Genomic DNA, 25,605 nt, shown 5'->3' on the forward strand with positions numbered 1-25,605 from the left:
CGCAAAGCCATCCGAGATGCCAAGAGAGAATATCAAACTAAGCTAGAGTCACAGACAGACTCTCGGCAGTTGTGGCAAGGACTAAACAACATAACGGGCTACAAAGCGAAGCCAAGCAGTATCTCTGGCAGCAGTGCACCCCTCCCGATGAATTTAATGCATTCTATGCTCGGTTCGAGCAGGTAACCAACAATCCACTGTCGAGTGCCCCAGCTGCCCATAACTCACCCATACCCACCATCACAGCTTCAGAAGTCAGATCGGCCTTCCTGAAAGTGAACCCATGGAAGGCGACGAGCCCGGATGGGATCCCTGGTCGTGCACTCAGAGCCTGCGCAGACCAGCTGGTGGAGGTATTCACAGACATCTTTAACCTGTCCCTACTCCACTCCGAGGTCCCCACCGGCTTCAAGAAGACCACCATCATACCGGTACCAAAGAAGAACCAGGCAACGTGCCTCAATGACTACCGCCCGGTGGCCCTGACGTTAGTTGTAATGAAGTGCTTTGAGAGGCTGATCATGAAGCGCATCACCTCCATACTCCCGGAACGCCTTGACCCACTTCAATTCGCATACCGTCGCCACCGGTCCACATCAGACGCCATTTCCCTGGCCCTACACTCATCCCTAGAGCATCTCGAAAACAAGGACTCCTACATCAGACTCCTATTTATTGACTACAGCTCCGCCTTCAACACCATAATCCCAGCCAAGCTCATATCAAAGCTCCAAAACCTAGGACTTGGCTCTCCACTCTGCAACTGGATCCTTGATTTTCTGACCAAAGACCACAATCAGTAAGAATGAACACCAACACCTCCTCCACAATAGTCCTCAACACCGGTGCCCCGCAAGGCTGCGTACTTAGCCCCCTACTCTACTCCCTGTACACACACGACTGCGTGGCATAACTTGGTTCCAACTCCATCTACAAGTTTGCTGACGATACGACCATAGTGGGCCGGATCTCGAATAACGATGAGTCAGAATACAGGAGGGAGATAGAGAACCTAGTGGAGTGGTGTAACGACAACAATCTCTCCCTCAATGCCAGCAAAACTAAAGAGCCGGTCATCGACTTCAGGAAGCAAAGTACGGTACACGCCCCTGTCAGCATCAACGGGGCCGAGGTAGAGATGGTTAGCAGTTTCAAATTCCTAGGGGTGCACATCAGCAAAAATCTGTCCTGGTCCACTCACGTCGACACTATCACCAAGAAAGCACAACAGCGCCTATACTTCCTCAGGAAACTAAGGAAATTCGGCATGTCCACGTTAACCCTTACCAACTTTTACAGATGCAGTATAGAAAGCATCCTATCGGGCTGCATCACAGCCTGGTATGGCAACTGCTCGGCCCGGGACCGCAAGGAACTTCAGAGAGTCATGAATACCGCCCAGTCCATCACACAAACCTGCCTCCTATCCATGGACTCCATCTACACCTCCCGCTGCCTGGGGAAAGTGGGCAGCATAATCAAGGATCCCTCCCACCCAGCTTACTCACTTTTCCAACTTCTTCCATCGGGCAGGAGATACAAAAGTCTGAGAACACGCACGAACAGACTCAAAAACAGCTTCTTCCCCACCGTCACCAGACTCCTAAATGACCCACTTATTGACTGACCTCATTAACACTACACCCTGTATGCTTCATCCGATGCCAATGCTTATGTAGTTACATTGTATATCTTGTGTTGCCCTATTATGTATTTTCTTGAATTTTGTTTAATTCCCTTTTCTTCCATGTACTGAATGATCTGTTGAGCTGCTTGCAGAAAAATACTTTTCACTGTACCTCGGTTCACGTGACAATAAACAAATCCAATCCAATCCAATCCAATCCAGAGCACCTCAGGTGTGCATCCTAGGGAGACACCTAGATATGCGGTAGAGCAATGAAGGCCAAGCACATCAAAATCATTGAGTGCACTGGGGGAGGGGACAGAGGGTAGAAAGGGAGTACGTAGGGGGTGAAGGGGGGGTAGGGGGTGGTGGTGAGATTGGGCTGACACCATCGGTTGTGGGAAATTGTATGACACCTGTAACACATTAAAAACCCTTGAGTACAACTTGTATGATGCCTCTGTCACTTTCCTCCGCTATGCTTCCGACCTCCGAAACCTTGGCCCATCTTTCCAGGCATCGCGCTCTGCCCCTTAGCACTCGCCCACTCTCTGGCCCCTAGGCTTTTTGCCTGTGAGCAAAGATGGCTACTCACCACCTCGGCTCCCCGTAGAACGCCATCCACCACGTTCACATTTTTCAAAAGGACTACTAATTGGCACCAGTGTGACCACTTGCTGGGAGGACTGATGAATCATGGGAGGCCATTGGATATGGGGTCCCTCCCATTAATTGTATGGAAATACGGCCTAAGTGGTGCTAATTGGTTTCTAACCATGCTACGGTGAGATCCCGATTTCACCCAGGGGAGCAGCCGGTTGCATCGCAAACTGTTTGGCACCTGGCGCGGTTCTCGTTTTCGGGCCTCTCCCATTAGTCACTGGCGTAACGCGGCTGGAAAATCACGCCCTTCAAGTTAATGCTGTGTCAGTTAAACATGTTTAAATCAAAGCTGTATGAATGTCTGGTAAGTAGAAGAATAGAAGGTTGCAAGGATAAGTGCAGGTTCGGATAGTCACATGCTGTATGGAGCATGGTTTCCGAATTATGGAAAATTTGCAAATACCGTGCCCAGGTCTAGGATGCATTGTACTGGATAGATATCCTGACACTTTGCTGATTTACCATTTAAGAGGTGGAATGTATTTTTCAGAATCTTTGCTCAGAGATTGAATTGTTTGAATCATCTCCCACAGTAGAACAGATTATAAATTGTCTGTGGAAGGTTCAGGTTTCATGATCATATCATTCTTTTAGATAACTTTCTTGAAATGAAGACCATTGTTTACAGAACAGCTTATCATGGGCGGGATTCTCTCAGCCCCCGAGGGGCCAGGCCAGAGAATCCCTGCGACCGACGCGAATCACACCACGTTCCCCGACGCCGGCACGCGATTCTTCGCAGAGCGGAGAATTGGCGCCGGCATGGTTGGCACGGCGCCGGTCGGGGGCCACTCTACACAGCCGGCCCACCGATTCTCAGCCTGGGATGGGCCAAGCGGCCGTTGTAAAAACACCGAGTCCTGCCGACGCCGTCCACATCTACTCTCAGCCGGCAGGAACTCGGCGTGGAAGAGTCGGGGGGGCAGCCTGTGGGAGGAGGGGGGTCTGACCCCGGGGTGTGGGGGCCTCTCTAGTGGGTGGTGGGGGCCCTCGTTTCTTCCGCGCCAGCCCCTTTAGTCCTGTGCCATGTGTCGGAGCCGGCGCATTGAAGGAAGGCACTGCGCATGCGCGCGTTGGCACCGGTGCCACAGCGCATGCGCGGATCCCGCGGCGCCCAGTTCGTGCCGGGATCAGCAGCTGGAGCAGCATGAACCGCTCCAGTGCCTTGCTGGCCCCTTTTGCGGCCCAGATTTAATCGTGGGGTTGGCCCGTTTACGACGGCGTGGACACTCTGCCGCGGGATTAGAGAATCCCACCCCATAGCTCTGGGAACTGTCTCAAAGTTCTTAACATGCAACAAATAACTTTGAAGTGCATTATCTGCTATGTAGGAAGTTACAACAGTCAATTCACCTGAATCTTTACTGTCCAATTGAATCACTGGATTATCATTTTTAAAACTAATGATCTCTGCAGTTTATTAACAGTATTATCATATTTTATGCATAGTATTATCTTTTTTTAAATAAATTTAGAGTACCCAATCATTTTTCCAATTAAGGGGCAATTTAGAGTGGCCAATCCACCTAGCTTGCACATTTTTGGGCTGTGGGGGCAAAACCACGCAAACACGGGGAGAATGTGCAAACTCCACCCGGACAGTGACTCAGAGCCGGGATCGAACCTGGGACCTCAGCGCCGTTAGACTGCAGTGCTAACCCACTGCGCCACCGTGCTGCCCTGCATAGTATTATCTTGAATGTTTCTTTTCATCATAGAATTTCCACAGTGCAGAAGGAGGCCATTTGGCCCATTGAGTCTGCAGTGACCCTCTGGACGAACACCCTACCTGGGCCCAGTCACCCGCCCTGTGCCCATAACGCCACATAAACCGTACACCCCTGGACACTAAGGGGCAATTTTAGCATGGCAAATCCAGCTATACTGCACATCTTAGGACTGTGGGAGGAAACCGGAGCACCCAGAGGAAACCCACACAGACACGGGAAGGAAGTGCAAACTGCACACAGTCACCCAAGGCTGGAATTGAACCCGGGTCCCTGGAGCTGTGAGGCGGCAGTGCTAACCACTGTGCCACCTTACCTCCATATTTCTACTATATGCATTACTGTATTTCTATACTGTCTACTATATTCTATACTATACTTCAACTAGAGATCTCCCATGGTGTTGCTCAAGGCACGTTAGAAGATTTATTATTTTAAACCAATATATTTATTCCATATGACTGAATAAATCAAATATCACTCTTCTCAAATCTTATTTTGGTGATTTGGGGATTGAATTCCACTGTTGCCCAATGTACGTGAGAAGTGTCAGTGAGTCCCCTTTGCGTTCTGCAGACGCAAGTCAACTGCCCACGGTGTTGCACACAAGGAGTCAAGATTATGTGCAGCTAAGCAGGAATGAAAAATAGTGGGAAGAGAGAACAATGGCATGAGCAGGGCTGGAGGCAAAAGGAATGGGGGAATAGATTAGGGAGAGGATGGACAGTGGAGGCCACGATAAAGAATTAAAATAAACTGAAAGAATGAGAGGGAAGACAAGGAAGAAATAATTGAATAAAGTTGTTGTATTAATAAATTGAAAGGGTTCTTCGACACTAATGTTAAATACGAGCCAGACCTTGACCAATAAAATTAAATATTAACGTCAGGGTTATTATGAGAAGAGTTAATTAAATAAAGATTAATACTTGTCTGCGGAAATATATTTTAAAAATGAATATAGAATGGTTACAGATCAGAAGGAAGCCATTCAGTCCATCATGCAATGCTGGCTCGCTGTAATAGCTACAAAGTTAGTCTGATTTCCTGGCTCTTTCCATTTAGCCCTTAAAATGTTTCCTCTTTAACTGCTTCTTTAATTCCATTTTGATGAGTACAGGAAAGTGCAGTGTGATAATTGACTTCCACCAAATGGGTTGACAGGCTGGGGGGCGGAGGGGAGGGGGGGAGGGAGGGGGGGGGGGGGGGGGGGGGTGGGTGGGGGGGGGGGGGGGGGGTGGGGGGCGGGGGGCGGAGTGCTGGGCGACTGAGGCAAGTTGAGGGCCTGGCAGCAATCAACAGTCTGGTGAGGTCACCATGCAGGCCATCAGATAGGCTGATCAGCAGATTAGCGAGCAAACAATCAAATCAGAGTATCCAAGCAGCTGAGAAGACAAGAGGCAAGGTGGCCAAGTGGCCGCAGTAGCTATCTAATAAACACTGGAGAGAAAGGGGCAGCACAACAGTAACCAATACTGCGGCAAAAGCAAAGGATTTGGAAAGCAGAATAGATTCCAGAAGTGGAACTCACAATTGTTGGCAAAAACCGGAGCAGGAAATAAGCAAAAAGATGGATCTTTGTGGGCGCGGAATTGAGTACAAAGGAATTGTCATGACTTAGCTTGAGCTAGGTGCCTGCCTGCCACAATGCCACTCTGTGGTGAATCTTAAGTACTGCATTTACAATCGACATAAATAACTTGAGCTCAATTGATTGACAGTGACAACATGTTCGATGGAACAAGGTACTCTCACAGAGCCACCTACAAATATAATGTCATTAGAATGTTGAACTCACTGTTTTTCATGTATAATAAATAGGTTGAACATGTCTTAAACTTTTAATTCTTTGTTATTTCAGGATTTTGTTATGGGTCTATCTGTCTTACTTCGTGGAACGATACAGGACAAACTTAAATGGGCGTTCAACTTATATGACATAAATAAGGATGGATATGTAACTAAGGAGGTATATTATGTAATGCACTTCGCTTTCTGAGAACTTTTGTGTTGAATAAGTGATTCTTGGCACACTCACAGTGATAAACAATGAATTGTATTCCCTCCTTTTATGTCGAGTAATGTGCGGAGATTTTCCAGGATGTTTTGACTCGCTGCTTTGATTCTTTCTGAGCTTTTGAATGAGATGTAATAAAACTGTTGGATTCCATTCAAAACATAAAATCTCCCAGTATGCACAATAAACCTTCTGCCTGGAAGAAAGCTGAACATGAACAAATAAATGACTTAGAATGAGACAGCCCTGGCATAATCTGTCGAGGCAGGAATAAATAAATAAATAAATATAGCCCTTCAAGTAGATCACAGTGGAGAATATTATCATCAAATCTAAATTGCAGCAAAGATTTATATTCCTGGTACTTTGGTAATTATACTTTGATTTTTGTAACATATTTCTGTAATCGAGTCAATGTCTGATGTTTCCTGGCCGCCAAACCTCATCCTCCCCCACCCCCCTTTTTAAGGTGGCAGAGTATCTTTACTGTGAGTATCTGCAATAGCCTGTAATTAGAATGAATCCCAAACATTGGTAACTGCGTGAATGGGAACGATATTGCCAGAAGCAGTGAAACTTTACAGCTAATTCCTAATTGATGCATAACCAGCATGCCAAGAAAATGTTCTGCTTATGTTTGGCATTTGCATCAGGATTTCTGGAAACAGCAGACAAAATAACAAGCTTAAAATTTTTTATGCCATGCTCATGTAACTCCTCAATTAGCAGTGTCTAAAGCTGTTTCACCCTGAAGGCTGTCTTTGTACCCATCCCTGCCCCTTGAAATTATACATTTCCAAGATCAGGCAGCCGTATACAATAGTGGATGTGGCAGTCAGTTAGAAGGCACTCGCATGATGCAAAACAAGGAGACAGAGGGCCGTCTGAATCCCAAATGATTTCTGTCAAAATTCATCAGTCAATCATCAATCATCCTTCCATTCATCAGTTTGTGTTACCTGTTCAAGGAGCTAATTCTGCCTTTACTCTAACACTGCCGAAAGGTGGAAAAGCAGTGACAATAAGGAGCAAGATTAACCTGCAACCCTTGTCGACATTTAAATGTGATGTGCAAAGGATGGCCAGTGACCATCTCTTTGCATATGTTGGGAAATAAATCGAGATCTAGGTGGTGAGGTGGAAGTAGAACAGCTTTCTCTTTCGTTGTCCCACTAATTTCAGGCACAGGGTTGGAGACAGTCTGGAACATGTTCTCAACACTCTGCACTCCTTGTCCAGATTTGTCTCTGTTCTTAGCACCTACCCAGAGCAAGCTCACAAGATATTTAACTTTGTCATGGTTGCCTCTGGCAGTATCCCGTTCCTTTGCCAGCTCATATACAAAGAAAAAATCAACTGCATTGACAAAAGCATTAATATGTGTTTGTGGCTTCCTGGAGGCATTTTGTTCCAATCAATAAAAAGATTAATGTGCCAGAGAAGGTTCAATTGATAGCTGATGTCGTTGTTACTGATTTGTCTATCAATTAACTTTGGTTCAAAATAAGTTGTTCGCACTTGAATTTCAAAATGTTCTGAACATTAAGGAAATTAGGATTGATCTGTGTTCAGTAACTTATGTTAAAAGGTACATGAAATGTGTTCAAATATTTGTGGGACAACTTAAATTAGGAAAGTAATAATTTTTATTCTCACACGTAGGCTTACATTATCACTGCAATGAAGTTACTGTGAAAATCCCCCAGTTGCCACACTCCGGCGCCAGTTCGGGTACACAGAGGAAGAATTTAGAATGTCCAAATTACCGAACAGCATGGGCTGGATTCTCTGGTCGCCAACGCCGAAATCGCGTTTGGTGACGGGCCGGAGAATCCAAATTCCTGACAGAATCGGGGACGGGGCCGCTTTCGCGATGCTCTGCTGAGGCCATTTCCTGAGGTCTGCCCCCCAATGCTCCGTCCCCGACCGGCCAAGTTCGCGCAGGACATGTGTGGTCTTATCCATCGGGAACTCTGCGTGGCGGCTGCGGACTCAGTCCAGCGCCGTCACAGTCGGAGGGGCGATCCGCGGACGGGGGGGGGACATGTTCGGGGCTGGGGGCACTGTGGTGGGGCAGTCCGGGGCACTGCCGAAGTGGGGGACAATTTTGCAGGCTGGGTCTGCGAGCCGCCTCTGCCGTGTAGCACAGCGTGGCAGCTGCAGGCCGTCGCCATGCGCGTGCACGGCTATGGACCTGGCAATTCTCCAGGCCGTATCGGCAACTAGAACCGGGTGCTCTATGCTGCCTCGCTGCTAGCCCCCAGCAAAACGGGGCATCGGTGGCCACTTTGCGCCAGTTTTCCTCAGTTCCCACGCCGATGTGGTGACATAGGCTCCAAATCGGAGAATCCAGCCCCACGTCTTTTGGGACTTTGCGGGAGGAAACAGGAGTGCCCGGAAGAAACCCATGCAGATACAGGGAGAACGTGCAGACTCCGCACAGGCAGTGTCCCAAGTCTGGAATCGACCCTGGGACCCTGGCGCCGTGAAGCAAAAGTGCTAACCACTGTGCTACCATGGAAAGTAATATAGAATGAAAATTTACAACAAAGATAAGTTAGAAGAATTCTGATCATAGAGCCATTAAAACATGACGGGCTGGATTCTCCGCTGTCAGGATTCTCTGTTGCGTCGGCAGCCCGGGGATTTACCGATGGCGTGGGGCTTCCCACAAAGGGAAACCCCATTGGCTGGTGAGACGGAGAATCCCGGGTGCACACTGCAACAGATATCATGTGTAGTGGACGGTGAATCCCGCCAATCATATTTCACTGTAAGCAGTTAGACATTCCAACGGCAGAGCCTTGCAAGCAGTGGGTGTTACAAGTACAACAAAGTACCGAGAGCACAGAAACAGACCATTCTGTCCAACAGCTCTACGCTGGTGTTTATGCTGCCCACGAGCCTCCACCCATCATTCTTATAATTACCACAGGCAGGTATCTTGGATGGTGGGGTTTTCCATCCCAGATGGCAAGATACAGGGGAACTGATCCCTGGTGATCACAGCAGTCCCACATCGATTTAACACACTGGGAGTATCAATTGGCTGGAGACGCCCTCACTCAGGCAGAGGTACTGCCTCAGAGAGCCAACCTCAAAGAGCCCAATCTGGAACGGGAGCCATTGAGGGAGGTACCCTCCCACCCCTCCTCCTCTTTGTGCATGGGACTTGAGAAGGGTGACCTGCCAGGTGTCTTCTCATCCTGGAACCTCTTCTCCAGCCTCAACATTGAGGCTAGGTGAAAATGAATGGCCAATAGTTGGATGTCTCCCTAATCGTCATCCACCTCACGGACAATTGTAGATAATTCAGGGAAGGGCAGGACGGAGATGGCAAGGTCACACAAAGTATTTTACTGATATGTTAAGGGCGAATTACCTTGCGTTTTTTGATGAAGATAACATTGCTGATTTGGTATATATGGGGCGGAATTTGCCGCTCCCGCGAAAAATCGGGAAGGCCGTCGTAAACTCGGCCGAGTTTCACGACGGCCTCGGAGGCCGCTCCTCTCACCATATTCACCCCCACCCAGGGGGCTAGGAGCAGCGCTCCGTAACTCTTGGCCACCGGGCCTTGACGCCGTGCCGAGAATGACGCGATGGCGGCGCCTAAGTGACGTCAGCTGCGCATGCGCAGGTTGGCCGGCTCCAACCCGCGCATGTGCGGCTGACGTCATGACAGCTGACGGCTCAAACCCGCGCATGCGCGGTTGCCGTCTTCCCCTCTGCTGCCCCGCAAGGCGTGGCAGCTTGATCTTGCGGGGCGGCGGAGGGGAAAGAGTGCGTCGCTTTGAGACGCCGGCCAAATGATCGGTGGGCACCGATCGTGGGCCAGTCCCCTTCCGAGCAAGGCCGTGGTGTTCAATCCCCTTTCCGCCCCCCACAAGCTTCAAACGAGCATTTGGCGCCCATGTTCACGACGGCAGCAACCAGGCGTGGTTGCCGCTGTCATGAACCGGTCACGAACGGCAGGCCGCTCAGCCCACCCGGGCCGGAGAATCGCCGGTCGCCGTGAAAAACGGCAGCGCCCATTCCTCCGAGCGGGGGGGGGGGGGGGGGGGGGGAGAGAGAATCGCAGCGGGTGCCTGGGGGGGCGTGTCATGAGTCGCCCGGCCCTCCCACGATTCTCCCACCCGGCGTGGGGAGCGGAGAATCGCGCCCATGGACTTCCAAAAGGCATCTGTTAAAGTGCCGAACAACAGACTCGTGAGTAATAGTAGAAATAAAAGTAACAGCAGCTACATGTTTATGAAATTGTCTGGTGGACTGGAATTGGAATAGTGGTTCGCATTGTTTTTCTAACTCAAGGAATGTTTAGAGTGGAGTTCCCTGGGGCACGGTATTGGGAGCCTTGCTCTTCCTGGGCATTTAACGCATTCCGTGCATCTTCAGAACTTCAAACAATAAGTGAAGAAAAAAGAACAGCTGTGTCACACCCCAGATCATGCAGGATTTCTCCAATTGAACAGCGTTCTGGAATTGACTGGAGTCGGGCTATCATGTTCAGCTCAATTTCTTTCAGCTTAGAAAGTGGCGGAAAGAAGTCAGGTGGCAAGGTCTACTTTTGCATCCCTGCCCTTACAATTTCCCTCCTTACACTTCTGTAAGTTAATCAACTGCTTCTTCAATGCCCTGCTCCAAATCACTAACAGCAAAGGCCGAGAAAGCAAGACAATTTTTGAACCCGACCTCTACTTCCTCCAACTCCAGGCACTTAAGACTTTTCTTCTCTCGTATGTTCCCCCTTTAGTGCTGACACCCCATAGGAACCAATACTGTATTCACAGGAACGTCCAACACTGGAAGAGGGTTCAGGGTCACATTAGATAATTTCTGCCCCAACCAACCGGCGGGATTCACCGTTACGCCGGCCGGTCAATGCGGTTTCCCATTGTCGAGCAGCCCCATGCTGTCGGGAATTCCCCGGGCACCGGCATAACGGAGAATCATGCTGGCAGAGAATTCCGGCCATTGTGCGCAGCCAGAAAAGCGGGTGAATAATATTTGCATAAAATGTAATAATAATAATCGCTTATTGTCACAAGTAGGCTTCAATGAAGTTACTGTGATGTAATCATATGTATAATGGATAACTTTGCACATACTGGCTTTATCTAATCATATGTCTTTTAATCATTATGGCTTGCAGGAGATGTTGGACATTATGAAATCTATTTATGACATGATGGGAAAATATACTTATCCTATTCTCAGAGAGGAAACGCCTCGACAACATGTTGAGATTTTTTTCCAGGTTTGTGATGAACAATATTTTAGAGAACACGGAAACAGCACATTTAACCGAGAAAACGGAGGAAAATGCAACAATTAGTTCTTTCCATAGCAGTTCATTTTATAGCATTCTTTCAAAAGTATTTTAGAAATTTTTTATTCAATGAACATAGAAATCATATCAGCAATCAGATATATATGCACTATGTACGTTGCCAACAATATATGGAAGTTAATTCAAATTAACAAGAGGCTGATTCCCAATATCAGAGTCCTGAGCAAAGACTGAAGAAACAATGGGTTTTCAATTTGGAAGAGAGACCAGAGAGACCATAAGATCTAGGAGCAGATGTAGGCAACTCGGCCCATCAAATCTGTCCTGCCATCCAATGAAATCATGGCTGCCCTGATATAATTACTCCACATTCCTGCCTTATCCCTTATTTGCTGATTAAAAATCTGTCTATCTCAGACTTGAACATGATTAACGGCCCAGCATCTACAGCTCTCTGCAGTAAAGAATTCCACAGATTCACTACCCTCTGGGAGAGGTAATTCCTCCTAGTCTCTGTCTTAAATGGGTGACTCCTTACTCTGAGATTACGCCCTCTGGTCCTAGACTCTCCCTCAAGAGGAAACAACCTCTCAGCATCTACCCTGTCAAGCCCCCTGAGAATCCTATGTGTCTCAATAAGGTCGCCTCTCATTCTTCTAAACTCTAATGAGTACAGGCCCAACCTACTCAACCTCTTCTCATAAGAAAATCCCTCCACACCCTGGATCAACCTAGTGAATCTTCTCTGGACTGCCTCCAATGCCAGTACATTTTTTCTTAGATAAGGGGACCAAGATTGCTCACACTTTTCCAGGTGTGGTCTAACTAGTGCCTTGTGTAGTTTTAGCAGGACTTCCCTATTTTTTGTCACGGCACCCTGGGCTACTGCAGAGGTAATTCCAGCCCCACTTGTCCCGGAGTCACAACATAAGTGAATTAACCAAATATTCAAACTCTTTGGCCCTTGGCTGCCGAATAATTATAGTCACCAGATTGTTAAACGTAAACACAATTACTTGTTATTAATCGCAAATATGCAGCAAATACAACTGGTTAACCATTATCCAATTCCTAATTCCCCGCTTTAACTTGCCCCCACCCTCTACACATACACACACAAAACACAAACACATAAGAGTGGAAAGGGGTAAGAATAATAAGCAAAATGAAAAAGAGTCTTTGTTTCAGGTGATGGTTTCTCGCACACTTTCCTCCACAGCAAGCTTGTCCTGTGATGGTCTTCTCTGCAGATTTATTCATTCAGGTTCTCTTCAGTTTGAGGAATACAGAACTCAGGTTTTTTTTTTCTTGAGAGAAACACAGAAGGGAGAGAGTAGCAGGACCTGGACTTTGTGCTGCCAGGATCAAACAGCAACTCCTTGGGACTCTGAAAAGTATCCTACTGGGATAGGATCCAATCACCCCCCATTACTGGGCAGTGTATAACCTTTTAGGTCCTTTCATTGGTCACCAGCCAATCAAACCAACCCTCTCTACTGCCAACGCGTCTGAAGCCTCCTGTTCAAACCAGCAGGAACTAGTATTCCCTCCTGTAACTTATGAATTCTGCTGCTTAACTTAAAGATACATGCCCATTAATCATCCATGATCACAAATAGCAAAATAAAAGAAAGGGGAAATAAAGGAATAAACAGGAAGGACCCTGTGCGCGATTCTCCAATCGCGGGATAGAATATCCGCGCCATCGTGAACGCCGTCGCATTTCACGATGGCAGAAAATGGGTGCGGGCATTAGCGATTCTGGCCCCCACAGGTGGGTGCGACACCAACCCGTGCAAGCGCAGTAGCTTTACGGAATGCGCCAGCCCTATCGCAACATGGCGTGGGGTTTCTGGGGCCAGACGCACAATAAAGTAGGCCCGGGGGGGGAGGAGAGGCTGACCTGCCCCGATCGCGGGCCAGATCCCATCGGAGACCCTCCCCGGGGTCGGAGACCCCTCTCCCCCCTGACCCTTCGTGCAAAGTTCCCACCGGCAGCTCGGCCCATCCGGGCCGGAGAATCGGCAGCCCGGCCTCGTTCAGCGGCCCGTGACCGCGCCGCGCCAAACGCGCCGGCGCAAATGGCACCAATTCTCCGCATCTCGGAGAATCGCGCGCTGGCGTCAGGCCAGCGTGTCGTTGTTGCGCCAATTCTCCAGCCCGGCATGGGGCTGGGAGAATCGCGAGAATCGCACCACCTCACTTTATACTCCATTCCCTTTTAAATAAAGGCCAAAATTCCATTTGCCTTCCCAATTACCTGCTGAACTTGCATGCTAGAGTTTTGTGATTTATGCACGAGTGCCTCCAAAATCCTTTGTGCTGCAGCTTTCTCCATTTAAATAATATTCAGCTCCCTACCAAAGTGCATAACTTCACATTTTCCCACATTATATTCTATCTGCCAAGTTTTTGCCCACTCACCTAACCTGTCTATCCCTCTGTAAGCTTGTCATACTCACCACTTGCCTTTCCACCTATTTTTGTGTCATCCACAAACTTGGCAATAGTGCATTCACTTCCCTCGTACAAATCATTGATGTATATTGTGAATAATTGTGGCCCCAGCACGGATCCCTGTGGCACTCCACTAGATGTGCAGGGTAGGTGGATTGGCCACGTTAAATTGCCCCTTGATTGGAAAACCAGAATTGGCTGCTCTAAATTTTTTTTTGAAATGGAAGCAGAGCAAGAGCACCTTAGGGCGACCTGCCCACTGGCTGGGTGGAATGGAATGTTTCTTGGTATACCTTAAAGGTCAAAGCCCTGGAAATCCTCGACTGTTGCAGTGAACTTCCATGAGAGTTCCTGTAGGAATCCTGCAGAATGTGAACTCCAGCCGAATCCAGGAATAATGCTGACATGAAAGGAGTAGAGCTGATATTGGGAGTTCATGCTTTCCTGACCCCAAAGGGATCCAGTGTGTGTTTGAAGGCTTGTACATTGAAGGATGAGGCACATCGACCTCCTGAATGGTATAAAGATATCACACTGTGAACGCCCACGCCAAGCGGTGGTCTGGAACCCTGAAGGTTCAAAGTGGCTTTTTGTTTTATTTTTACTTCGGATCCCTTGTAAATTATGCCCTTTGGATTCTGATTTCTATATTTCCAGAGGAGCCAATACAACTTCCCTCCTAAACAGGCAAAGGCACTGAACATCCTGGCTCTAGGGGACAGATTGGGGTTCCTAAAATGCACCTGCAATGATGTGCATGACAACTGGATCCACACAAATTAGGTACCCCTCCCCCTAATCCCACATCCTGTTGATCGTGCTGAGCGGGAATAGTTGGGGTAAGTGCCAGTATTTGAGACCCACTGGAATTTGGCACTCAGAATCTTACCAATATAATCAGTAATAAGTACACATTTGCATCATGCTGTTGTGTGGCACACAGGCATCTCTGCTCGGTTATTTATGTGGCAGAATTGAGAACACTTTCAGCATCCCAAATATTTAAATAACCAGAAATGTGTTACTAAATATAAACTGTCATGCTTACTATTCTTCTATGTTTTTTTCTCAAAATTTTAACTATTTCCATATGTTACAAGGGATTATTTCTGGCTGGACAGCTTTATGTTTAGTTGGTCTTTTTTTGTCATAATGTTGTTTTTTTGCTTGATTCTTTTAACAGAAAATGGATAAAAATAAAGATGGGGTTGTCACCATTGATGAATTCATTGATACCTGCCAAAAAGTGAGTTGTTCACCATTTAGTATTGTCCATAATCTTGAGTGTTTCCCTGTCTCTTTCTCTCCCTCATTCTCACACTCAGAGTTCAAAGCGCTAACTATGGATGCTTTAGACATGTTGTATCGTGTGTTCCAATTGTAAATTTAAATCAACATCGATTTGTATTTATATAGTACCTTTCGTGCAGTAAATTCTCCCAAGGCACCTCACAGGAGTGTTATGAAATAAAGTTTGACACCCAGCCAAATAAGGATATATTAGAGCCAATGATCAAAAGGTCACAGAGGTAGATTTTAAAGAGTGTCTTTCTTTATTCATCCATTGGAGGTGAGCATTGCCAGGCAAGGCCAATATTTGTTTCCCATTACCCTTGAGAAGGTGCTGATGACCCGCTTTCCTGAGCCTCTGCAGTCCATGTGGTGTAGGTACAGGAGTCTCGGTGATACATCCACAATGTTGCTGGGGAGGGTGTTTCAAGATTTTGATAAAATGGCAGGTAAGGATGAGTGGTATCTTTTAAAATCAGGATGGTTAGTGGCTTGGAGAGGAACTTGCAGGCGGTGGTGTCCCCATGCATCTGCTGCTCTTGTCCTTCTAGGTCGCAGTGTGGGTTTTTTGACTCGATCAGGATTTAGTTTGACAAGACTAAAACCAGTAAGGCGACAAGTGACACTTTGATCTAGTAAATCAATACATTTATTAAGAAATGGAAGCTATATTTAACAAACCAAGACAGTGGCATGACAATTCATTGGATCTTTACTCTCTATCTGAGCCTTGGGCAGGTACACATGCTTCACTCTCATGTATTCATGTATTCACTTCTTTGTTCTGCAATGCCATTTCCTGGAGCTTCTCTGTTTACCAAGTTCCACCTCTGAGCCCTCTCCTTGTTCCTGCACACTGCGGCATTGTGGAACCTGACATTTCACTCTTTCTAATCACACTACCTTGCATTTGCCTGATGACTGGCTCAGACTTTATGATGTCAGTTGCTATCCTATATTCTTTGGGACTTGGAGTGAAGTGATAGGACACCTGCCAGCAACTGTGAAAGGCTGTATTCATGCAGGTTATCATTCTTTTGTTCTGACACATTAAATTTGTATTGAGTTATAGAAACTGATCCTTTGAACATCTACTTTATTAAAGCTACATTCAAGCTCTATTTTCAAGACAAACAATTCAATACACATCGAATTCAGATAACTCAATCAAGGTGTCATTAATCATGACTGAAAACTGACTCCTTTAACTATGGTGTCAGTATCACAGGCTGGATTCTCCAGTTCAGAGACCATGGCCGGGATTCTCCGACCCTTCGCTAGGTCGGAGAATCCCCGGGGGGAGGCGCGAATCCCGCCCCGACGCCGGTTGCACTATTCTCCGGTGCCGTTTTCCGGTGGCTGGCGGGATTCCCGCCAAGCCGGTCGGGGGCTGTTCACAGTGGCCCCGCCAGTGATTCTCCCGGCCTTGATGGGCCGAGTGGCTGTCCAGTTTTGGCCAGGCCCGCCGGCGTGAATTACGTGAATTACGTGTGAGGGCGGTCCTGGGGGGGGCACGGAGGGATCCGACCCGGGGGGTGGGCGGGGGGCACGGTGGCCTGGCCCGCGATTGGGGCCTACCGAACTGCTGGCGGGCTGGTTCCGTGGGGGGCCTTCTTTCCTCCACGCCGAGCCCCTGTAGGGCCCTGCCATATTGCCAGGGGACCAGCTCGGAGAAGAGAACCCCCGTGCATGCGCAGAAATACGCTGGCCGGTCTGCGCGTGTGTGGAAATACACCAGTCGGTCCGCGCATGCGCGAGATCACACCGGCCGTTCCGCGCTGGAGCAGTGCCAACCACTCCGTTGTCAGACTAGTGTCCGAAAAATTGGAGAATTCCTCACCGGTGTGGTTAGCACCGGTTTTCCCACCGGCGCTGGAACATAGCCCCATTTTCACAGAATCCCGCCCTAAGTGTTGACGCCGGGACGCAATCGGTGGACTTCTACGACAGCAAAGTTGGTGCTGTTCCCGGACCAATTTATCAGCCCTTAATTGACTAGTTCTGGTGCCACGTGGAACACAATAGATTCCAATGAAAATGGAGTCGGATTCACTGGGGTCAGGATGTACAGTCGTGAGGCTGATAAGTTGAAGCCGCATATTAGCACTCCATTCCCCACACACACTCATCCCAGGCAAGCAGATGGCAGCACGAAAAGCGGCACCCCAGTTTGCAGTGGAGGAGAGACAGTGGATGTTCCCGGGGGTAGGAAGGAGGTTGCCAACCACCACCATACACCAGGCTTGGACGCAGGTGGCAGCGGTCGTGAGCGCCGTGGGCCCCATCGCTAGGACCAGCCAGCAATGTTGGAAAAAACTGCACAACCTCCTCAGAAGGGCCAGGATGAGTAGGCAGCACTGTGCCCCTTGCACCAACCCCCACCCCACACACCCATAACCACAACCCCCTCCCGGAGGGCGACGCAACTCCCACCTTGCACCACATGCCAGCACCCAAGCCAGTCGTCATGACCAGGTGTCCTGGCCACGAAGGCCACCAGCTACACATCCCCTGTGCTGCATGCGTCCGATGTCTAACACTGTGCATTTTCTGTCTCCCCCGCCTCCCCACCCCCAGTAGAAGGCGGCCCACAACCGCCATGAGGGAGAACCACTGGACCTGCAGCCCCTTACCGCAGCAGAGAGGGCGGTCACCAGGGCAGGGGTCAGCATCGGGTGAGACCCCGCTGAGTTGTGGCTCCCCATGGTACATGTTTATTATAGAATTTACAGTGCAGAAGGAGGCCATTCGGCCCATCAAGTCTACACCGGCTCCTGGAAAGAGCACCCTACCCAAGGTCAACACCTCCACCCTATCCCCATAACCCAGTAACCCCACCCAACACTAAGGGCAATTTGGACACTAAGGGCAATTTATCACGGCCAATCCACCTAACCTGCACATCTTTGGACTGTGGGAGGAAACCGCAGCACCCAGAGGAAACCCACGCAAACACGGGGAGGATGTGCAGACTCTACACAGACAGTGACCCAAGCCAGAATCGAACATGGGACCCTGGAGCTGTGAAGCAATTGTGCTATCCACAATGCTACCGTGCTGCCACTCCTACCACCATCCCCACATCCCTCCCCAAACCCCACTCCACCACTACCACCCCTTTACCACCACCACCCTCACATCCCCTTCCTACAAGCCCTTCACCCCCACACCCCCTCCCCAAACCCTCCACCACCAAACCTCAAACCCTCACCAAACCCCCCTCCACCATCACCCCAACAACCCACACATCCCCGCACCACCCCTCCACCACCTCTACCCCCACACCACCCCTACACCCCCGACCAACACCACCCGCAACCGCAACCTGCAATCCAATCATGCGTCATGTCTTGTGTCGTGCAAGATCTCCTGGCGATGAGGCAGGCCCCGCCCCCGACCACAACGCCAACATTCTGGAGTCTCTCCTTCCTTTCCTATGTACGGTATGCCTTGTCTGTATTGCATTGTATTGCAAGAAAGTGTTTTACTCTGGTTTTTGCACCCGTTCCGGGACCCCATTCTGTGGACCACAGTGGGGTAGCATGGCGCTGGAGTGGTCCACGCCGCTCCAGCTGCCGATCCCTGCCTGAACCCGGCACCGTGGGGTCCGCACATGCGCAGTTAGGCTGGCGCCAACTGGCGCATGCGCAGTGGCCTTCTTCCCCGCGCCGGCCCTGATGCCAAATGGCGCAGGGCTACAGGAGCCAGCGCGGAGGAAAGGGGCCGGAGGGCAGAGAGGCCGGCCCGCCGATTGGTGGGCCCCGATCGCGGGCCAGGCTACTACGGAGCCCCCCCCCCCACCCCGCCACAACAGGCCGCACCCGGCCCTTTCAGCACCGAGGTCACGCTGGCTCAGAGGAGCTGTACTGTGCTGTGCTGTACTGTTCTATGTTAGTACAGCGCCAGCGGGACTTGGCTTTTTGATGACGGCCGCTTGGCCCATCCGGGCTGGAGAATCGGCGCGCCGGTCCGTGCGAGCCTGGGGTAGAGAGTCATCGCGTACCCCAACCTGCGTCGCGCCGACCACGCCGGCCCCAATGGAGCGGCGAATTGCGTCCCAGCATCGGGGCGGCGTTACGTGTTTCGCGCGGCCCGCCGGCGATTCTCCGACCCGGCGGGGGGTTGGAGAATTCCACCCAATATTTTCACTGTATACTAATACATATGACAATAATAAATCAGATCAAGTCAAACCAAACCTCAAGTGGATAGCAGCGCGGAAGAGGACATGGACAGAGCCGAGAACCCTTGACCCGCAGCCTGAGACACCCGGGAACACCAGCCCGGGGGCAACACTGACTTCCCAACACACCTGTCTCCAGCACCCTCCACCACCCCAGAGACAGTCATCTCGGTCCTCAGTTGGGCACTTTCGTGAAGATGCTCCTGGGCACCATCTTTTACGCACCACACATGCTGTGGTACAGCAGAAGGTGGTAGGAACCACCGAGGGGGTGGACGGTCGGTGGGCGGCCCAACCCCAGGAACTAGCTGCCGTCCAGATGGATTTTAGGCATCTGGAGAGGGCGGTCCCATTGATAGTGGAGATGCAGTCACAGAGCCAGGGTCTGCATGAGGGGTTATCAGCAACCTTTCAGCGAGTGCAGCTGAAGTTGGAGGAGTCCAACATTGGCAGGAGCTGGTGCTGACCATGCGTGCCACCCAGGCCAAGATTGCACGGGCGACATCCGTGGTGGAGGTCTTGGGACGAAGGTATCGGCCATGGGACGAGATGCCCAAGACTGGGAGCCTTCTGTGCGGGCAGTGGCCAAGACCTAGGATAGGGCTGCCCTGTCATAGAAAGCTATTTACCAGGGCCAGTCACAGCGGGTCATGACAAAGGGCATTGCTGGATTCACCTGGGCGCTGGCGATGTGGCAAAGACCCAGAAGATGGTGGCACTGTCACAGGGTGATGTGGTAGTCCCAGAGGGAGACGATCCACTCCCTGTTCTCTATTGCCATGAGCATTGAGACCGTGGTCGAGCGGGGAGCAGGCCACATGGACTGGCAGCGGAAGCTGGCTTGGGCGCCTCAGGGGTTACCTCCACTCACACCCCCATCCCAAGGAGTAGCCCATGGGCCATCGGGCACCACATCGGGCACCACGTGAGAGGAGGAGGTGATGCCATTGACTCTCGCAGATGAGGTACCGGAACACCACAGTGCCCACAGTGCTCCCTCTCCCCACCCTGTCCTTGGTCCATCTGATAGGCAGCAGGCTCACTACCACAGGGAGTGCAGCCCCATGCCACCTGGGAAACCTGAACAGCAGCCAGGCCCATCCAGGCCCGGTCGCCCATGAAGCCTGAAAGGCCAGAAAGATAGACACCAGTAGGGTTGGCACGGGTGCAGCAGACAGTATAGCATTAGGGACGAGGGCATGGATCTGTTGCACAATAAACACATGTTCACAACGTTTCAACCAGCTCTGTACTCTGTCAGACAGGTGTGAGGGATGTGCTAGGCTGGGCTGGGCTGGCTACAGATGGAGCGCTGGGGTGGGGGAGGGGAGTGATGGACGGTGGGCTTGGGTCAGGGACCCCAGTTCAGCCAGTGCTCAGTGCACGGCTCCGGTGCCCCATCCCCATCCCTCTCCATCCCATGGGACCATGTGTTGGAATGGCCAGCCCGCATGCAGGAATGACCCAGCTGGACGGTGGATAGTGCTACTGAGGGACAGGGTGTCTGTGTCGCTGACCAAGGCCACCTAGTCGGTGAATCTGGAGGTGATTAGAGCGCCCCATCAGCCCTGGCGCACCAATACACAATACGGCCAGTGTCATTCTGCCCGACCACAGGCCATGGAGGGCGGTCAGTGGGTGTGCAGCAAGCTGGCTGCTTTGCAGGCCGCAGCAATGGCGGTCCGTGCTTGGGTGCCTCTGTCCCAGGGACCATCAACTGATCACCCCTCAGTGTCTCCTCCATCCGCACCCCCCCCCCACTTCCCACATCAGGGGCCTTGCAGATGTTCCCCCCCACCCCACCATCACCACCAGCTAGCCCTGCCAGTGGTCTGACGGCCCACGGTTGTGCCTCTACATGTCCTCCCTCCTCTCTCTCTCCCTCATCGGCCTGATTTTGAAACCACAAGTGAAACCCGCCATTGATAATTCCTGCCAACAGAGGTGGAGCATTGCGGAGACTCCGGAGAATACCGGGTCAGGCTTGCTAATGATATGCAGATGGTGTTTACTGTTCATGTGGAGTAGAATGTATTGGCGCAGTTGTCGAGGTACTAGAGCATGGCATTTTGGCGGTTGCCCGGCGCCAGGCACGGTTTTGACCTCACGCCTGACTCTCCGCCCAATCGCCTTTCCTGATTCCGACCTCGACGGTCGGAGATTCCTGCCCTTTTTTTAAAAAGTAAAATGAAAGAAAGTTCTAACCAACCCCTTCAGCAGCTGGCTTAGTTCTAAATATCACTATAGAACATAGAACATAGAACAGTACAGCACAGAACAAGCCCTTCGGCCCTCGATGTTGTGCCGAACAATGATCACCCCACTTAAACCCACGTAACCCGTATACCCGTAACCCAACAATCCCCCCATTAACCTTACACTATGGGCAATTTAGCATGGCCAATCCACCTAACCCGCACATCTTTGGACTGTGGGAGGAAACCGGAACACCCGGAGGAAACCCACGCGCACACGGGGAGGACGTGCAGACTCCACACAGACAGTGACCCAGCCGGGAATCGAACCTGGGACCCTGGAGCTGTGAAGCATTGATGCTAACCACCATGCTACCGTGAGGCCCCTGTACTATGTACAGAACATTTGGAAGGTTATGTCGAGAGAGGCTTGGCAGTAGCTGGTACTATCCATGGTGGTGGAGAATGTGAATGTTTAATGTGGTGATGGTGTGACAACCAAGTGGGCTGCTGTGTTCTGGATGATGTTGAGCTTCTTGAGGTTTGTTGGAGCTGCTCTCATCAGGCAAGTGGAGAGTATTCCATTACAACTTGTGCCATGGAGATGGTGGACAGGCTTTGGGGAATCAGGAGGTGAGTTACTCATTGCAGAAATCTTAGCCTTTAACTGTTCTTATAGATACAGTATATATAGGTCATATGGCACAGAAACAGGTCATTCGTCCCAGTCAGCCTATGCCAGTATTTATACTGCATTTATACCTCCTCCATATCTTTTCTCATTTAAATCTGCCATTGTAACCATCTATTCGATTGTCCCATTGTATGCTTATCTAGCTTCCTCTTAAATGTCTACAACACTTCAACCTCTCCCTGTGGTAGTGAGCTCCACATTCTCACCACTTTTTGGGTAAAGAATTTTCTTCTGAGTTCCCTATTGGATTTCTCAATGACTAGCTTATATTAATGGCTTCTAGTTATGCTCTTCTCCACAAGAGGAAACATTCTCTCTGTATCCACTCTATTAAAGCCTTCCATAATTTTAAAGATCTTTACTCAATCATCCTTCAGCCATTTATTTTCAAGAAAAAAATAAACTCAGCCTTTCAATCCTTCCCTCAAATGTATACCCCACATTTCTGTGATTACATAGATATAGAACATACAGTGCAGAAGGAGGCCATTGGGCCTATCAAGTCTGCACCGACCCACTTAAGCCCTCACTTCCACCCTATCCCCGTAACCCAATCATCCCTCCTATTCTTTTTTTTAGTCGCTAAGGGCAATTTAGCATGGCCAATCCATCAAACCTGCACGTCTTTGGACTGTGGGAGGAAACCGGAGCACCCGGAGGAAACCCACACAGACACGGGGAGAACGTGCAGACTCTGCACAGACAGTGACCCAGCAGGGAATCGAACCTGGGACCCTGGTGCTGTGAAGCCACAGTGCTATCCACTTTTGCTACCATGCTGCCCCCATGATCATTTATAAATCTTCCCTACATCCTCTCCAATGTCTTCATATCCTCTTTATCATATTGCGACCAGAACTGCACACAGTACTCTTGAAGATAACTTTCCTACTCCTCAATTCTAAATAAACAGTATTTATATGACTGGTCTAGTTAAGTTTCTGGTCAATGGTAATCACCAATATGTTGATGGTGAGGGGATTCAGCAATGGTAATGCCATTGAACATCAAGGAGACTGTTTGGATTCTCTCTTATTGGAGATGTTTATTGCCTGGCACTTGTTTAACTTAACAGTGGAAGATAAGAAGCAAGGCAGAAGAGTTCAGGGAGGAATTCCCGGGATTAGGCCCTTGGCAGCTGAAGGCAAAGCTGCCAATGGATTCTCAAGAGACCAGCATTGGAGTGAAAAGATCTCAGGCAGCTTAGGGCTGGAAGAGAATACAGAGAAAAGGATGGGCAAGGTCAAAGATTGATTTGACAACAAGAATGAGATTTTTAAAGTTAAGGTGTTTATTCAGGCGTCAGTGTAGGTCAACGAGCAAAGAGGTGATGGATGAACTGGACTTCTGGCGAGTTGGGACATGAGCAGCAGTTTTGGATGACCTCAAGTTTACGGAGTGTGGATGTCAAAGAACGGGAGTGCATTTGAATATCTAAGTCTAGAGTTGACAAAGTTGTGGATAAGGATTTCAACAACAAATGAGCTGAGTCAGGGGCAGAGTCAGTCAATGTTACAAAGGTGAAATCAGGAGGTCTTACCGATGCAAAATACAATAGCTTGATATGTTACTAACAAGTGGTTCCATTTTAAGAACTGGCTATACTTTGATGCCAAGCACCAGATATCCATAGTTGATTATTTTGGTAGCATTGACTGTTAGGCAAGCTAGTTATTGACAGTTTTTTTGTTCTCTTTATTCCTGGTTTGATGTTAAAAATTGATTAAAAATAATAAATATGGTGGCCATTGTTCAGTTACAAATGAGAACTACTGTGCTCACTGCAAAAGTGTTTTCACTTTGTCGACAGTTTCTCCATGTGAAGAGTCTTGTTCTGGTAGTACTCTACAGATTTAGACATGGGTATTTACATATCTACTATGTATACTCTTAAAACATAGTGCCCCTAAATCATTTTTATATCATCTGAAATATCTGTGGTGCATAAATGAAACTTTATTCAAAAATACAAGGTGCCTACAAGTCCTGGTGAGAAGACTGTTCACTTGGATATGATTAATGTCCAAGCTATAGTCAGGAAGATGGTCACTCTTCTTATGATTCATTCACTCAAATTATGACGGGCTGGACCTCTACCATGTCTCTCGGAAGAAGTTCTTGGTACTTGCATTCACAACTGCCTTTGCCAGACATCTATCAGACGAGAAATTAATCTCCATTTTAGTAATCAGGTGAAGAGTTTCAAGGATGTGAAGGGCAACTTCAGACAGAGGGAGGAGTGCTTCTTTATAGAGCGACTGATTCACAGTACGAGAGGGAGGTACGAGAAAGTGAAGCTGAAGGCTGAAATATCTTAGACTGGATTTGTAATGGGGAGATATTTGTAATGGGTAGAGTTAGTATTCCACAGGGAGGAGATCAATGAGCTGAAGATATCTTTTAAAGATTCACCTGGCAAGGTTTTGTTCCCTTGGATTTACTGCACAGTGCACAACAGTTTCTGCCGCAGGTCAAAACTACATTGTCTTCTGTTTTCTTCTGCACAGGATGAAAATATCATGAAATCCATGCAGCTCTTCGAAAATATCATTTAAAAACAGCAACAATCAAGCACTTTAATGGACAACTTCACAGATTCTATGTTAAAGGATGAGTGACTGTGATCAGTGACAAAACCACTGCAACTAAAACTGAACTCAGCAACAGCTGAGATAATGTATTATGCAAACGAGCTTTGGTCAGATGTAAAGCTTTCAACTAGTAAATATTTTTTAGAGTTATGAACATATACATGTCATGAAATTAAGAATGGAGTCTATTATTTTAATATCTTTTTGAGTTAATTGCACATGTAGAATGCATGCTTTCCCAAACTAAGGCTCTGACACTTCTGAAAGATAACAAAGTCTATGGTTATGTCACTACTGTGGATGAGAAGCAGATTTTGTATGTGTGTGTATGGTTGTCCATGTGTATGGGTGTGTGTGTGTATGAGTGTGCATGTATGGTTGTGCGTGTGCACGGGTGTGTGAGTGTATAGGCGGGCATGTGTATGTGTGTATGTTATGGGTGTGTGCATATGGGTGTGTGTATGTATGGGCGTGTGCGCATGGGAGGGTGTGTATGGGTGTGTGAGTGTGTGTGCATGGATGGGTGTGTGTGCATATGGGTCTCTGTGCATATGGGTGTGCATGTGTGTGTATATTGGAGTGTGTGTATGGGTGGATGTGTCTATGGGTGGGTGTGCATGAGAGTGTGTGTATATCTATAAAAGCAAATTACTGCAGATGCTGGAATCTGAAACGAAAGAGAAAATGCTGGAAAATCTCAGCAGGTCTGGCAGCATCTGTAGGGAGAGAAAAGAGCTAATGTTTCAGGTCCAGGTGACCCTTTATCAAAGGTAAAGACAGATAAAGTGGGAAATATTTATTCTGTGGAGTGAGAATGAAAGATGAGTCATAGCCACACAAACCCAGGGAAACGGGATGCCGATAGAAATTA

The 25,605-nt window shown here is 48.9% G+C and overlaps 1 protein-coding gene across 7 annotated transcripts in view; it reads left to right on the forward strand.

Moving 5' to 3' along the window:
• kcnip4 (Kv channel interacting protein 4) overlaps positions 1–25,284 on the forward strand; it is a 1,191,104-nt gene extending 1,165,820 nt beyond the window's left edge. For all 7 annotated transcript variants that reach the window (XM_038791487.1, XM_038791491.1, XM_038791492.1 and 4 more), the window contains 4 exons: positions 5,879–5,986; positions 11,187–11,291; positions 14,965–15,027; positions 24,651–25,284. In XM_038791487.1, coding sequence (XP_038647415.1) covers positions 5,879–5,986; positions 11,187–11,291; positions 14,965–15,027; positions 24,651–24,698 — 324 coding nt within the window. In that variant the 3' untranslated portion in view covers positions 24,699–25,284. The remainder of the gene's footprint in view (positions 1–5,878; positions 5,987–11,186; positions 11,292–14,964; positions 15,028–24,650) is intronic.
• The last annotated feature ends 321 nt before the right edge of the window (positions 25,285–25,605 follow it).

Source organism: Scyliorhinus canicula, chromosome 3, assembly GCF_902713615.1.
Source record: "Scyliorhinus canicula chromosome 3, sScyCan1.1, whole genome shotgun sequence".
Lineage (NCBI taxonomy): Eukaryota > Metazoa > Chordata > Chondrichthyes > Carcharhiniformes > Scyliorhinidae > Scyliorhinus > Scyliorhinus canicula.